At 42.3% G+C, this 15,529-nt stretch overlaps 1 protein-coding gene across 1 annotated transcript in view; it reads right to left on the bottom strand.

Annotated features, from left to right (window-relative positions):
• The window catches only part of daw1 (dynein assembly factor with WDR repeat domains 1), a 25,474-nt gene extending 10,025 nt beyond the window's left edge, over positions 1–15,449 (bottom strand). Inside the window, exons 1-9 of the mRNA XM_048264102.1 lie at positions 15,255–15,449; positions 14,831–14,903; positions 14,577–14,721; positions 14,051–14,109; positions 13,063–13,185; positions 12,488–12,587; positions 11,225–11,332; positions 778–884; positions 347–449 (exon numbers count right to left, since the gene is read on the bottom strand). Coding sequence (XP_048120059.1) covers positions 347–449; positions 778–884; positions 11,225–11,332; positions 12,488–12,587; positions 13,063–13,185; positions 14,051–14,109; positions 14,577–14,721; positions 14,831–14,903; positions 15,255–15,396 — 960 coding nt within the window. The 5' untranslated portion in view covers positions 15,397–15,449. The remainder of the gene's footprint in view (positions 1–346; positions 450–777; positions 885–11,224; positions 11,333–12,487; positions 12,588–13,062; positions 13,186–14,050; positions 14,110–14,576; positions 14,722–14,830; positions 14,904–15,254) is intronic.
• Between the last annotated feature and the right edge of the window lie 80 nt (positions 15,450–15,529).

Raw genomic sequence — 15,529 nt, forward strand, 5'->3', positions numbered from 1 at the left:
TATGTGTGTGGGTGGGTGTGTGTGCAAGTGTAGGTGTGTGTGCATACATGAGTGTGTGCATACATATGTGTGTATGTTTGTTTGTGTGTGTGTGATGTCTGTGCATACCTACTGTACGTATGTGTGTGTATATATGTGTGTGTGTGTGGGTGTGCATATGTGTGTGTGTGTGCATACATATGTGTGTGCATGTGTGTGTGTGTGTGTGTGTGTGTGTGTGTGTGTGTGTGTGTGTGTGTGTGTGTGCTTGTGTGTATGTGTGTGTGTCTGTGTTAATGTGTATGTCTGTGTGTGTGTGTGAGTGTGTTTGTATGTGTGAGTGTGTGTGCGTGTGTGCGTGTCTGACCCGGCTGCTCTTGTCCATGGAGCCAGTGAGGATTCGAGAGCAGTCCCAGTTAAACTGCACACTGCTGATCTCAGCACGGTGACCAATCAGAGTGTGCAAACGCCTGAGAGAGAGAGGGAGGGAGAGAGAAGAGAGAGAGAAAAGGAGGGAAAGAGAATCACAGAAAGAGAGGGAGGGAGACAGAGGGATGAATTACTACTTTGTCAGGTTTGTGAGCCTATGCCAGTCTCAATTGTTATATGTGTATGAGTGTGTGTAGCAGTCCCATATCCCATACACACGCATCTACGCTTGCATGTGTGTATGGGAATATGCAGTCACATATATGTGTGTGTGTGTGTGTGTGTGTGTGTGTGTGTGTGTGTGTGTGTGTGTGTGTGTGTGTGTGTGTGTGTGTGTGTGTGTGTGTGTGTGTGTGTGTGAGGACCCACCTGCCTGAAGGGACGTCCCACAGAGCCACGGTGTGGTCGAATGAGCCGGTGACCAGCTGGTCTCCCACCGTGTTGAAGGCCAGAGAGATGACCTCAGCAGCATGGCCCTGAAAACACAAACACACACACACACACACACAGAAATGCACATCATGCTTCTCCATTTTTTCTCATATGACAGAATGGTACCCCTGTTGTTGTCCTTATTCCACTCATTTCGAGCACATACTATACACTGTCGTTCAAAAGTCATTCAGAAATGTCCACTCCACTCAATTAAAGACAGAATACCAGCTTTTCTTTCCTACATGGTTCATTGGAGCTGAGGTTTGGGTCATTGTCCATTTATATGGTTTTCCGGTTCCGGTCGGCGTGCTCCGTATGTAACTACCTAAACTTCCAAACTTATCTATCTTAAATCTCCTTGTTACCATCTACTTTCTACGGATTTACTGGCTACCGATTATATCTCGTGAACAAACTGTTGCATAAACTGTTATTGCTTTCGAGGCTTTGGATTATCAGACTCTATAACCTTGATCTTAAACTTTTTCTGTCAAGCGTTAACATGAAACGTTAAGCCAGCATCAAGGGCTGCAAATAATACAAAGACCCAAGGAAAGCGGCTATCTGGAAGAAGAAAGCATCAAATTCCTTCTAACGTCTCTCAAAACTAGTGACTCAATATAAAAGTGAGATTTTCTCAGATTACTTACCGCTACCTGTGTTCGAAAGTTATCAAGGAACTGCACGATATAGCTGTTGCTAGCCAACCAGCAAACAAACGTTTAAAGACAGTTGACACCAACGAGCCCTCACCGCGACACGATGCCTCCCTCAGCTGTGCACCAGGCTGCGACTCATGCGTCCTTCTCAGCCCGAGAAAAGATAGTGGAACTTCGAAGCCAGAATAGCGACCCTCCATCAGATTGAGAAGGATGAACAGTTCCTCGACACCATTCTCTCCGTAGAAACGTTACCTACCTCTCTTACACACACTAATGCCAGATGCCCTGATTTCCTCTGTCCTCCAATACTTTAACCATGCCATGCACTAATGCAACTTCTGTCCCTGTTGCCTCTCCCCGGGGCCTGCTGAGAACCAAGCCTGCTCTGCTGGCTAGCTCCCTCCACACCAGCCTGAGCCATGGTAGAAGCAAGCAATCTGTGCTGCAGACGGTCAGGACAGCACTCAGGCCCAGCCCAACCTATATGACTGGAAAATCGCTATGCCATTCTGACCGGGGATGAGGAGCCCCTCCTGCCCGAGACAACCATCCTGGTCCCTCCTCAAAGTCGGCCCCCCCCGACCCCCTCCTCCCCGGACCTCATCAACCTCCCACCCTGGTCGCCGGCAGTTCCATGGTTAGAGACTCTGCATTCCCCATCATGTAGCGGTCCCTCCCAGGTCTACTGCTTCCCTGGTGCCAAGGTCCTTGACATCCAGCAGAAACTCCCAAGCATCCTGGCCTGCCACACCAAGGTCAACAACATCATCATTACACGTGGGCACAAACGACATCAGAGATAAGCAGTCAGTAGCACTGCAGGAAAACTACAAAACTCTCATCACCACTCTGATGGGCACAGAGAAAAGCGCTTTGTCATCTCTGGGCCTCTCCCCTACCTACAGAAAAGGTGCTGAGAGATGGTCCAGACTGTTCGATCTCCACACCTGGCTCCAAACGCTATTGCGCTTCCCTAAGCATCCCCTATGTCAACAACTGGGGCTTGCTCTGGGAGAGCCCAGTATGCTGAAGCGTGATGGTCTCCACCCAAACCAACATGGAGCCAGGCTACTCTCTGACAACATATAGCGTCCACACTGAGGCATTGACATTCTGTAGAAAATATTACAGATTCACGTCCCCAAGTATTGATTCGAATGGCATTATACATGTGGATGGGTCTGAGAATGTTTTCTGCAGGGTAACATACAATACTACTACCATAGATCAAGCTGCTTCATGCAATAGCATGACTTATGCTTATAGTTCTATTCCAACGTTGATTTCTACCCAACATTATAGTAAAAGAAAAGACAAATTTAAAACTAGAAACCTAACAAATATTCTTTCCATACCTCAGCATATTCCTCAAAAGCCAGAGGCATTTTCAGCTAACATGGGTTTACTAAATATAGGTGCACTTACTACCAAAACCTTTGCAATCAATGATTTTATTAGTGAAAAAAAATTGGATTTTCTGTTTCTTGTTGAAACCTGGCTGACTTCAGACAGCCGAAGCTGTTCTTGTTGAAACTTGTCCCCAAATTATAATTTCTTCCACTCAATTAGACAAGGCAAACGAGGTGGTGGAAATTGCCTCCATTCTCTCAAACAAATATAATTGCACTAGAGTCAACTTTGGCGAATTCGGCTTCCTTTGAGTATATTGCCCTCACTCTGAAGGCTGACCCAGCTGTACTTCTATTAACCTTATACAGCCCTCCTAAACTATGGACTGGCTTTCTCGACCAGTTTTCTGAACTTATGTAAGCGCTCATCATCACTAGCTATGATCGGATAATTGTAAATGGCGACTTTTAATATTCATGTCAATAAGACAACTGATGCTAAAGCCAGTAAGTTCCTTAATGTGTTGGACAGTTTAGAGCTAAAGCAGCATGTTACAGGACCCACCCACAACCTTGGCAACACCCTCAATCTAGTCATTTCTGAGGGATAGAAGTCACAGGCTTATCAGTAAATTATATAAATATGTCTGATCATCATTGTGTATCTTTTAATATAGTACTACATGCTCCAAAAATTCATCCCGAAATTGCAATCAAATCGCGACTCTAGGACATTAGAGCAGAACAGCAGTTCATAGCTCTTATAGACTCCATAAATTTAGATATTTTACATCATCCCATTGATCAAATGGTAGAGGCTCTAAATCGTGGAATTAGGCTCTGCTTGACAGAGTGGCACCCTTAAAGACTAAAAAAAAGGCCCTGTAGCAAACTGACACCTTGGATGAACGAAAATATCCATGATCTAAAAAGATCATGTAGAAAAGCTGAGAGAACATAGAGAAAAACTAAGTTACAGGTTCACCGTGCCATTCTAAAAGAAAAAATAGCAAATTATAATAGAGCTATTCGGAATGAAAGGAAGAACCACTTCTCTAAGGTAATTGCTGAAAACAGTGGAAACTCTAGGGTGTTGTTCTCTACCATTGATAGGCTATTGCATCAAACACCTTTTGATACACTCAGTCAGGCATCCTCTCCAAGATGCGAAGAATTTGCAGACTTCTTCAAAAACAAAGTCATTTCTATAAGGGAGGCTATTGGTAACACAAGTAATATGGTTGATAGTACACCCAAAAACAGCCCCCCAAAATTAAGGTCCTTTAGCACTATTACTCAATCTGAGCTTGGTAAAATTATAACTCAAACCGCTCCTCAACATGTGTTTTAGATCCAATCCCTACTAGATTCCTCAAAAAAGTATATGATAGCTTAGCTCCCTTTATTCTCAAGGTAATAAATACCTCATTAGAAACAGGTATATTTCCAACTGCTTTTAAAACCGCTGTTGTGAAACCTTTACTTAAAAAGTCAAATCTTGACCATACCAATCTGAGCAACTACAGGCCTATATCTAAGTACTTGAAAAAGTTGTTTGTAATCAGTTAAATACCTTCCTCAACGAAAACAGTATCCTTGAAAAATTCCAATCAGGTTTTAGATCAAATCACAGCACAGAAACGGCTCTAGTAAAAATAGTCAATGATCTCAGACTGGCTACTGACTCAAACAAAGTCTCAATCCTTATTCTTCTGGATTTGAGTGCGCCATTTGACACCATTGATCATAGCATCCTAATTCACCGCCTTGCGAAGTGGGTGGGTCTCTCTGATAATGCTCTAAACTGGTTTCAAACCTACATAGGGTTGCAAAATTCCGGGAATTTTCAAAGTAGGAAACTTTCCATGGGAATTAACGGGAATATATGGGAATTAACAGGAATAAACGGGAATTAATGGGAATAAACTGGGAATTTTTAATATGGCAAGTTAGTCTATAACAGGGAACTTAAATGTAGTGGACAAAACCCCATCTTGCAGTCTAATATTAGTTAAAACAACCTGATTTAATACAATTTCAGTCAAATTTCTACCCTGCACATATGTCAATCACATGCACATAGCAATCGGCATAGGCTGCTAGACATAAAGGAAACCTATGGTGCGTTCATATGCATGGGGAAAAAATGTTCCAACCAATCGGATTTTGTTGTTTAGTGGTGTGGTGTATTTCGGGCAGTTCAGTGTTGCTAGTTTAGCACGCTAGTAAACCATAGGCAGAGAATGGGATTCCCGCTAGCATGCTAGCTAGCTTTGTATGCTAAGCTAAGCGAGAATAGCAACATACAAATCATATTGCTTATTACAAAACGAAATGTTAATGTTTGTATATGAAACAGTTTGTATGAATTACCCAAAATTCCCAGTTAATTCCCGTAAATTCCCATTAATTCCCATAATTTCCTTTAATTCCATGAAAGTTTCCAATTTGGAATATTTCCAAAATTCCCCAACTTTACTTCCCATGGTAAGTTTCCGGAAAGTTTCCGGAAATTTACCGGAAATTTTCCGCCCCTTTGCAACCCTAAACCTACATTACTGGCAGAGATTTTTATATCAGTCTAGGAGATCATGTATCTGAAAAACATGACTTGCCTTTTGGTGTGGCCCAGGGGAGCTGCCTTGGTCCCCTGCTATTTTCTCTATATATGCTTCCATTGGGAAAAGTCAGCATAATGTAAACCTCCACAGCTACGCAGATGATACCCAATTGTATATTTCTGTGGAGCCAACTAACCCAGATGGCCTTTGCTCCCTCACTGCATGCCTAACCTCCATTAATCAGTGGATGAGCAAAAAAATTTTGAAACTAACTGATGACAAAACAGAGGTACTTTTGGTTGGACCAAAACTAAAGCGAGATATTATTCTTAGTAATCTGGGGAACTTGGCGCACCAGGTCAAACCAAAAGTAACAAGCCTCGGTGTCATCTTAGATGCAGAGTTAAGTTTTAAGCCCCATATCAGTAAAGTTACTCAGACAGCCTATTTCCACTTGAGAAACATTGCCAAAGTGCATGCCCTTTTTTAACTCAACAAGATGCAGAAAAACTAATTCACGCCTTTATCACTAGCAGGTTAGACTACTGCAATGCACTTTCACTGGTCTTCCCAAAAACATCTAAAGAAATTGGCACTCATACAGAACTCTGGGGCTAGACTTTTAACTAAGACTAAGAAGAGAGAACACATCACCCCTGTGTTGGCTGAACTGCACTGGCTCCCTATTTCCTATAGAATTGATTTTAAGGTTATGTTAATTACTTACATTGCAGGCATTGCAAACTGGACTGATGGCCTTCTTTCTTCAAGATTCCTTTTATCCTGTACAAATGTTCCATTCTACTGCCACTAACACATCCCCGAGAGCATCACATTTTTACCACCATGCCTGACAGATGGAGTCAAACACTCCTCCAGCAATTGGTTGGCGTACTAACATTCTTCTCTGTGATTTATACAATTTAGATTTGTCTGTCCAGACAACTTTTTTCCAGTCTTCCTCTGCTGCCTGTGTGTATTCCCAGTCTGCTAGTTCTAGCAAAACTATGGTAGGTTAGTTTATCAACTGTCTCTGGGTAGAGCCTTTGAACAGGTGGCTGTGCACAAGAGCTTTGCTGAGACAGTGACAGATCACGAACAACGTTATTTTTTCTCTTTATTTGTTTCGTTGGAAAATACAATGCCAATGTCGGAATGTTAGGAAGACAAAATGGGTTCATAACTTACATCGTTGAATGTAGGGAAATTCAGCAGATGAATCCAAGAAAGTTTTTCTTTGCATGCCAAAGACGGCTGTATTTCACAATGTCCCTAGCCGGCCACCGTTATTTTAACATGGCGCACGTAGATGTAGCGTTTATAAACGCTATGTATATGTAAATGCCGATTTCTAAGCCCATAGATATGCATCGAATTGGTGGTGGTGGTAATTAAACATGAATGAGGCCTCATTTATGAATGGGAAATGTTAATATAGCTAACAAACAACTGAAAATGTTCCACACTGTCCCTTTAAGAGTAAAAATCTTTCTTACAATCAAACAGAAAGGCCTGTTGCATTGTTTCTTTAATCAGGGCAGCAGGTTTCAGCTGTGCTACCGTAATTGCAAAAAGGTTTTGTAATAATCAGTTAGCCTTTTATAATGATAATCTAATCTTGGATTAGCAGAATTAACAGAAAGTGCCATTGGAACACAAGATGGGTGGCTGCTGATAGCGGGCCTCTTCACGCTTATGTAGATATGGCATTAAAAGTCAGCAATTTCTTTCTACAATAGTCATTTACAACATTAACGATGTTGACTTCTTCTGATTGATTTTGTGTTGTTTTATTGGCCATAAAATTAGCTTTTCCTTTGAAAGCAAGGGCATTTGTCAGTGACCAAAATATTTTGAACAGCAGTGTATATTGACATACACATACACAAAATTAAACAATGAATCCAGATCCAGGTGGTAATTTCCAGATGTATTTTCAGCATTCTGATGGAGTAACTAGCTCAAAATGCATGGCATTAAATCTATGCATGTACAGGTAAGTTCTTGCACTGCTCCAAACTCCAGAAAGACTGGGATAGAGAGGGCAGGTTGGAGCAACCCTCCATGGGGGCCAAACCCACTCTATTAGTCTTCCCCACGCTGCCAAACTTCCACCTTATGGCGTCACCCTCTGCTGCAGTTCATTTACTATGCCCAGCCTCTGCCAGTGTCTACATGCACATTTCATGACAACAAAGTGCTCATTTAATTTAATAGGTTTCGTGCTGCCAAGACTACAAAGCATGCAATATGAAAGATAGAGAGGGAGAGGAGGGAGGGGGGGGGGGAAAGGGGGATGGAGGGAGGAAATAGAGAATTATGGGAGGGGAAGGACGAGGCGAGTAAATGGGAAGGAGAGAGGGATTTGAGAGAAGAAAGAAATAAAAGGATGCTGAGAGAAAAAGAGGATAGGCAATTTAATTAATTTTTGTCTTCGCATGGATTCGCGAGAGCCTAAATTCCCTCTTAATCACATTTAGAGTGCTCTTGTTGAAACTTTTGCAGTGCTTCTTGTGATTTTATAATGTGCTTGTCAATCGCAGTTCCTTCATATCCCTATAGCTGCCTCAGTCTACTCTATTTCGAGAAAATTGAAACTTTACTTTGTGGGATTCACTTTGTTCTCTGCCTGATTTATTCATCTAGCTTTTATCCCACTGTACATAACAGTTTGGGTATACACGAATCCGACGAGCGTTCTGCATGGAGCTAAATTTGTCTCAATAATATTTGTATATGCGCAGAGGGCATATACATATTAACACATAAATTAACACATACACATAAAAATCATATTAGTAACTCGTATATTGATTTTTACAAATATAGATGTGCATTTGTAAATAAAATTCCATTTGTAAAACCAAAAATTTCATTTGTGAAATGTGATTCTGCATGTAGCGGAAGTAAAACAGAAGTCACTGGCACACTCTATAGAGTGGTGAAGTCCCGCCCCTTCTACTTCCGGTCCATGGGACCTATCTTTCAAAAAATTATGAACGGGAGTTAATGGAGAGATAACAATTATTTTTTGGTCCAGTTTGAATTGTGCCACAAATTTCACATATGATGTGTGTGAATTTAAAAAAGATCATTTTTCACGCCAAGAAAGTACTGTAACTTCAAAAGTTATGTTGGTTTTGTGCTTAATCCACTCAGTGGACTACATCTCGCTCCTCAACGCATGTACGCCACCAACGAATGAAACGATAAGAGCTGTTATGCTAGTTAACGGTTGCATCTTGCTGCCTGCTATGTCACTTAACAGTATGTAATGTACAGTCTATGAACTTAATACAACTTACCTGATGTGTTTAATCCTCTGACTCATGGTATTTTCTTCGGCAAGGAAAGCCCATTAAGACCTGTTGCTGGTATAATTGTACAATCTAGTGTGGCTGTGAATGATTTTAACGCCACTAGCTGACTGATGGGTTTGTAGTCGTTGGAATTACGATCTTCACAATGTTGTAATTCAATAGTTACTTAAACAAACTGCAAATGTCTTTACATGTAAAATTGTCTTTAAAATTGGCAAACATCATATGGGTAATTCAAGGCACAAGTCAACCGGGACCAGAAAATAATTTATTTTTCGCCATAGACTGCCGCTCAAATTTTTTGAAAGATACAGTAGGTCCCATGGAGGCAAACGGAGTTAAGGGACTTCACCACTCTATACTTACAACCGACCCGTCACACAGAGCAGGTTGTTTGCGCCATGCCCCTTTGAGGGAAAAACATTCCCTCAGAACAAGCCAGAGTGAACCGGTAGACATGTACCAACCACACAGCTAAGAACCCTCCCTGAGTTTCTTTTGCCTACCATGTCCTCAAAAAAAATCCTGACAGAAGAAAAATTATGGCTACAAGCCATAAGAAGAGAAGACCGTGATGACACTTCTGGTCACTGAGTGGGGTTGTTGCACCACCAGAGGCTACTTGGGATACTGAAGAGACGGTTTTTATATTAATTGAATTAAGCTTTTGTAGGTATCTTTCACACGGTCAACTAACCGCAAAAGTGGTTATGTATTGAGTGGTCATATTGATTTGTGGTATTTTTGTTATTATTTATTCCTTGCATTTCTGTACGAATTACGCTTATTGACCCTAATTTGCGTTGGAGTTAATGAGAGGGGTTGTTTGTTTTCCCCCCGAAAGGGGCGGGAACGTTTGTCACGAGTCAAGTTCCCGGATGTGCCGGTCTAACGTATAGCTTACAAGCTCCTCAGCCAAGTGTTGGAATCAAAACCATGCCCTGGGGAATGGTAGACTTCCATACTGGTTAATCTACTACAGGAACAACTTGTACAAAACATGTAAGTTGATTAAGGTAAAGGTGTCTCCAAAAATATACAAATAATCAATATTGTGTGTATGTTCCTATTTCTCTATGTACCATTGTCCATGTTTATGCCTGGAGGAGTTTGATGAACTATAGCAACCAAGTACAGTGTGTGCGTGTGTGTGTCTGTGTGTGTGTGTGTGTAAGAGAGAGAGAGCACGCTCGCATGTATAGTGTGTGTAACTGTGTGCCTGCCTACATGTGTATTTCAGTACAACTCCCTGTGGAAATATTAGAGGAGTCAACAGCAGAGATATACTGTAGACCCTGGCCTCTCTGGGGATCATACACCACATCTCCCATCTCACCCACTCTCTCTTTCTCTTCTCTTTCTCCCCTCTGCCATTCCCTCTCTCTTCTCATCCTCCCCTCTGCCATTCCCTCTCTCTTCTCTTTCTCCCCTTTGCCATTCTCTCTCTCTCTCTCTCTCTCTCTCTTTCCCCCACTCCTCGCTGGAGTAGTGCATTAGACTAATGGCTGGTCGTCATCTCTCTGATGAGTCTGTGAGTTTGATCTCTGAAGCAGATGAGCCATACTCCCACACACACACACACACACATACAGACAGAGATGCACACACGCACACACTCATACATCTTCACATATAAACCTTCACATATACACACATATATGTTCACGTATGTACACCGTATGCACGCACATATCTATATACAAAAGTAGAGTAAACAATACACTACCGCATTTAAGCTCCGAGGAACCAAACCAATGATATGGGCATTGTTAGCAGCCTGCGCTGCCAGTTGTGCCACAGGGACCCACACTTCTATTCCAGTCTCAAAAAGGTGACACCAGAATGTGAACTATCATCTTTCTCTCTCTCTTCTCTCTCTTTCTTTCACACCTACACACACACACACACATACACACACAAACACTCACACACAGACTGTAAACGTAAACTGATAATGGAGAGACTAAACACATCTGGAGAGACATATCTGACCCACCCAACTTCTCACACATGAACACACACACACACACACACACACACACACAAGCGCACATACAGATAACACAACATATTTACAGTTCATATTCAAACATGTCAAAGCTACACACAGGCTCTGTATAACCCAGCACAAATCCAGGCACAGCATGGGTGCATGGGTGAATTATTCACCGATCGGAAGTAATGAATGACTTAAAAAGATGAATGTATGCATGAATGGCTCATTACAGCCCATAATCACCAGGGGAGGCCTATGATAACAATGAATTAACTAAACCCCAAGAGACAGAGAGAAAGAGAGAATAAGAGAGGGATAGATGAAGAGGGAATGGAATCAGGTAAAAGATAAGAAACACGTTAGTGTAGAAACCAGCCAGAGACCAGAAAGATAGAATTAAATGATAGTGATGATAGCAAAGGAACTATCAGATAAGGAAATGGTTATTGAGAGAGAGAGACAGAGAGAGAGAGAGAGAGAAATTGAGACGCACCATGAGAGTGGCCACCTCCTCTCCGGTCTGAACATCCCATAATTTAGCCGTGGTATCCATGCTTCCCGTGGCAACCAGTGAGCTCTGGGGGTTAAAGGCCAAGCATACCTGCATTGAAGGTGCACAAAGGTAATGCATGAGAATAACGCACAAAGACATAAACACACACACTTACATGAGAAATGCCTTCACACACATACACACATCAATTCCCTTACACATGATTTTTCCATATCCAAAACCTAATCTGAGACATGTGACAATGCAGATACAGTACATTCACATACTGTATACACACAAGCACACACACACACACACACACACAGCTACAAGCATTCGCGCACACACACACACAAAAACACACCTACAAGCACACACACACACACACACCAGGGGCGGAGTGACGATCGGGACTTTTCCCGGTGGGCTGGCCGATGAATGTGCACGGCGCGGGCTGGCCCATCGAGTCTTTGACGCGGCCAGCCTTATAGAAGTCATCAAATTAATTGACTGTCATAATCCTCCGCGATAATCTCCATTTCCGCCAATAATAAGCTAAGAAAAAGTCCCTACCACTCGCTCACTGTCTATGTCTCAGTCATGGTTAGGCTACCCTGTACACTCATCAATTTACTGATCTTTCTGTAGTCAATCTTAATTTAATTTAATTTCTACTAGAGCTGAGCTCTTTGTTACATAACTTTCATGGACACAAATAAAAAAAAAAAACGACAATTTAATTTGTTTGTTCTTAAATTAACGTAGGCCTAGGCTAGAATGGAGCAAAGCATCCTGGGAATGGGGAATGTGTTTCTGGTTTATCATCTTTGCAGGTCAAGTCTATTTACAGAAATGTAGGGGGATAAATGAGCGGCCCATCGTCTAATGGCATGACCCTATAAGCGAGCAAGTTCGAGGAAAACTAGGATTTGACGTCGATGGATTTGTGTGGTCGCTTGTTGTTTTACACATGGAGGGCAAGAAGAGAAAGATTAGCGGAGCTAAAGCATTGACATTATTGCTAGGCGAACTAGCACAAGCTAGTCAAATGTTAGTATGTAGCGACCAATTAGTGGGTCATTTAGTGGTCAGGTTTCATATTTAAGTTAAGTCCTTCCCAAATGCGTAGACTTGGCTGGCGTTAGAATTAGGTGCGGTCAGAATTTTCCCGGTGGATTTTAGTGCCCCACTCCGCCCCTGACACACACACACAAATACACACACAAACACACTGCTCTTGAGTTGGAGAGGGATTGGACATACTATCTCTGCCGTGTGCCCTCGAAACGTGTGGAAGCACTTTCCTGTCTCGACACTCCACAACTTGCAGGTCTTATCAAAGGAGCCCGTGGCAATCTTGTCTCTGGAAGAGAGGGGGAAGAGAGAGGGAGAGAGTTTGAGAAGAGAGAGAGAGAGAGGGATGGATGGAAGTGGGGGAGTGCAGACAGAGGAGTGATGTGTGTGTCCATTACAATTCCACAGGAGCACTCACAGCCTAAAGCACCGTGGGCCTATCTGAGCACAGACAGAAAAAGAGTAACAGACAAACGCAGGAAGACTGCGAGAGACGGAGAGAAAAGCAAACGTGAGGAAGGAAACGACAAAGAAAGGAAGAAAGTCAGAGGGTATACAGACACAGTCACAGCAAGGTCAAAACAGTGATAAAGACAGAGAGAGAGAGAGAGAGAGACAGAAAGAGAGAGAGGAAAAACAGAAAGAAAAACAGAAAGGATAGAAAAAAATCAGACTGAAAAAGGAAGAAACTCAAAAGATATACCAAGACAGAATTAGAAAAAAAGAGAGAGGGATGTGAGGAGGGATGCAAAAGAGGAGGTTACCCGTAGGGATTGTTGAAGGCGATGGCATACACCACATTCCTGTGGCCCTCCAGAGTGTGCAGCTCCTCTCCTGATGCTGTGTCCCAAATCCTGCACGTCCTGTCATAGCTGCCTGTTATGAAACTAGAGAGAGAGACAGAGAACACGCTGAGTTATGAGTTACAAATGGCAGACGACAGATGGAGGAACACCATAGACTGTATATATAGAACATATACAGTCTATGAGGAACCCACACACAAAAAAAGCGTGAAAATAATAGAGAAAGAGACGAGACAGAGAGGAACCGCAGGAGGAATATGTCAAAGAAATCATGGTTTGGGAAATGACATGAGATGACAGGTTACATCAGGGGTTCACAGCGTTTTTTGGCAGGTGACCCTATTTTGATGTCACAAAACGTTGGCGACCCTAATCACCACGTGTTGTGAGAGCGCGCATTTCATCTCTTTGATTTTCAAGCATGATTACATCAATCAAAGATCTCATGTGGGCTATTTTCAAAAATTGTCAAGTTTATTTTTACGTAACTAGATTGTAATGAAGAATCCATATTAGTTTCAAGAGGCTTTTGATATTTGTTTTATTCAATGTATATTCTTATGTTATGTACTGGTCAATTTTAAGATACCCCACATCTTAGCCGACCCCATTTGAATTTCAGGCAACCCCACATGGAGTCCCGACCCCAAGGATGGGAAACCATGGGTTATAAATTAGTGAGGTTCAGAGAAGTTAGAAGTGGGACAAGCTACAGAGGAAGAGAGAATGACGCTGACCAAGACCCAAAGAACAATCAATGGACATGAAAAGAGAGATCAGTGGTGAGCCAAAAGCTATGGAAAAGCCAGCTACCCTGGAGAGAATGAGAAAGAGTGTTAGAATACAGGATGAGGGGGTGAGTGGGTGAGTTTATCACCTAGAAAAGCAGAGATGCCCGAGGATGTTGTGCCTCTGCCTGATATATGAGCAGCTCACGTAAACTCACCTCGACCCTGATTTATTAAACGCTACGTTTGTCAGTGGAAGGATATGTGCCTGGAGCGCCTGTGAGAGATGGGGGAGGAGAAAAAGAAAGAGAGAGAGAGGGGGGGGGGTTAGGGGATGGGAACAACAAAATAAAAGAGGGGGTGAAAAGACACACATAATTCTATTAATTCACTCCAAATCTATACGTTTCACCCTGTAATTTCCGTATACAATTCACCTCTTTGATGTGCTGGCATGTCGTGGCCATCTAGCGGCAGAAGTCGAAAATGCAGTTTGACATAATTGTACGCCTGTGATTTACCTGGCATCGGCCTATTTGATGTCTAATCGGATTAATCGCATGAAAATAAATGCATATATAGGAATTCTCATTAACAGCATCAATTTTGCAGACACATTAATAAATTACTCTAAATTGGATACTAACACTTTATCCGATTTAGAGTAGCCTAGCCTAGTCTACTTGCTTTACAGGTCACGGGAATGCACGAACAAAACACAACGCTTAGAAAATGGACTTGAACCTTGAACTGGTGGAATCGGCGGTCATCTTGCTTAGCCAATTTGTCCTGCAGTGTGCGTAGGAGCAGACGCATTTGGTCCGTCCGCGATTCGGTGATGAGAGGCTCTGTCTCCTGAATCTCCCTGATAAGCTTCTCTATGTCGGTCCTAGAGTGGTAAGGACATATTGAATCAAACTGCACAAAGCTTCGAGAAGTGGATGGATCCCTATATGGTTACCATTAAGAGGCTGTACCAAAAAGAGAAAAGCACTCACTCTAGATTTAAATCCAGAAGATCTATGGATTTGTTCCTCAGTTCTCCACCCTTCACATACTCAAGAATGATTCCTGCATGCAACAGTTATTTGTGTTATTAGCATGGCAAGCTTAGCAGTCAGTGCCCATACCCATTATGCAAAAAAGTATAGTAAAACATGTTTTTTACTTCGTTACATGTGTTTGTCTGCCTCAACGCCCCATTTTTACATCATTGACCAGCAGTGTTACCAGAGGTTACCAATACCCAACTGATTTGACATTGACATTGCTTTACAGTGAAATTATGATAGATTAAGTTACATAGAAGGCATGTGATCTGAAGCGTATATGTGGCCAACAACTCAAACAATGATCTAAAAAAAAAAAAGAATGATCACAGATTTTAGGCTAGGATATACACAACTCGCTGCATTACTTTACCTGGAGGATAGTATCTGATATGAAGTCGTTTGAGCCTCATTTCTTCTGCCAAGTGACTCGCACAAACAAAGCAAACTTGTGTCTTCACTGTCAACAAACTGTTTCCACAGCAACGTATGTGATCAGAGCCGTATCTGCACATGTTCAGAGCTGGTTCAGACGCTGACGTTTAACCCACAGCGCTCCCTACCGTTCATGTAGGACTCCGTATGATAATATACAAATTGATACTACAGTGTGTGAGGCCTAACATAATAGTGACCTGTGTCACAATG

The sequence above is a fragment of the Alosa alosa genome, chromosome 15 (assembly GCF_017589495.1).
Source record: "Alosa alosa isolate M-15738 ecotype Scorff River chromosome 15, AALO_Geno_1.1, whole genome shotgun sequence".
Taxonomy (NCBI): Eukaryota; Metazoa; Chordata; class Actinopteri; order Clupeiformes; family Clupeidae; genus Alosa; species Alosa alosa.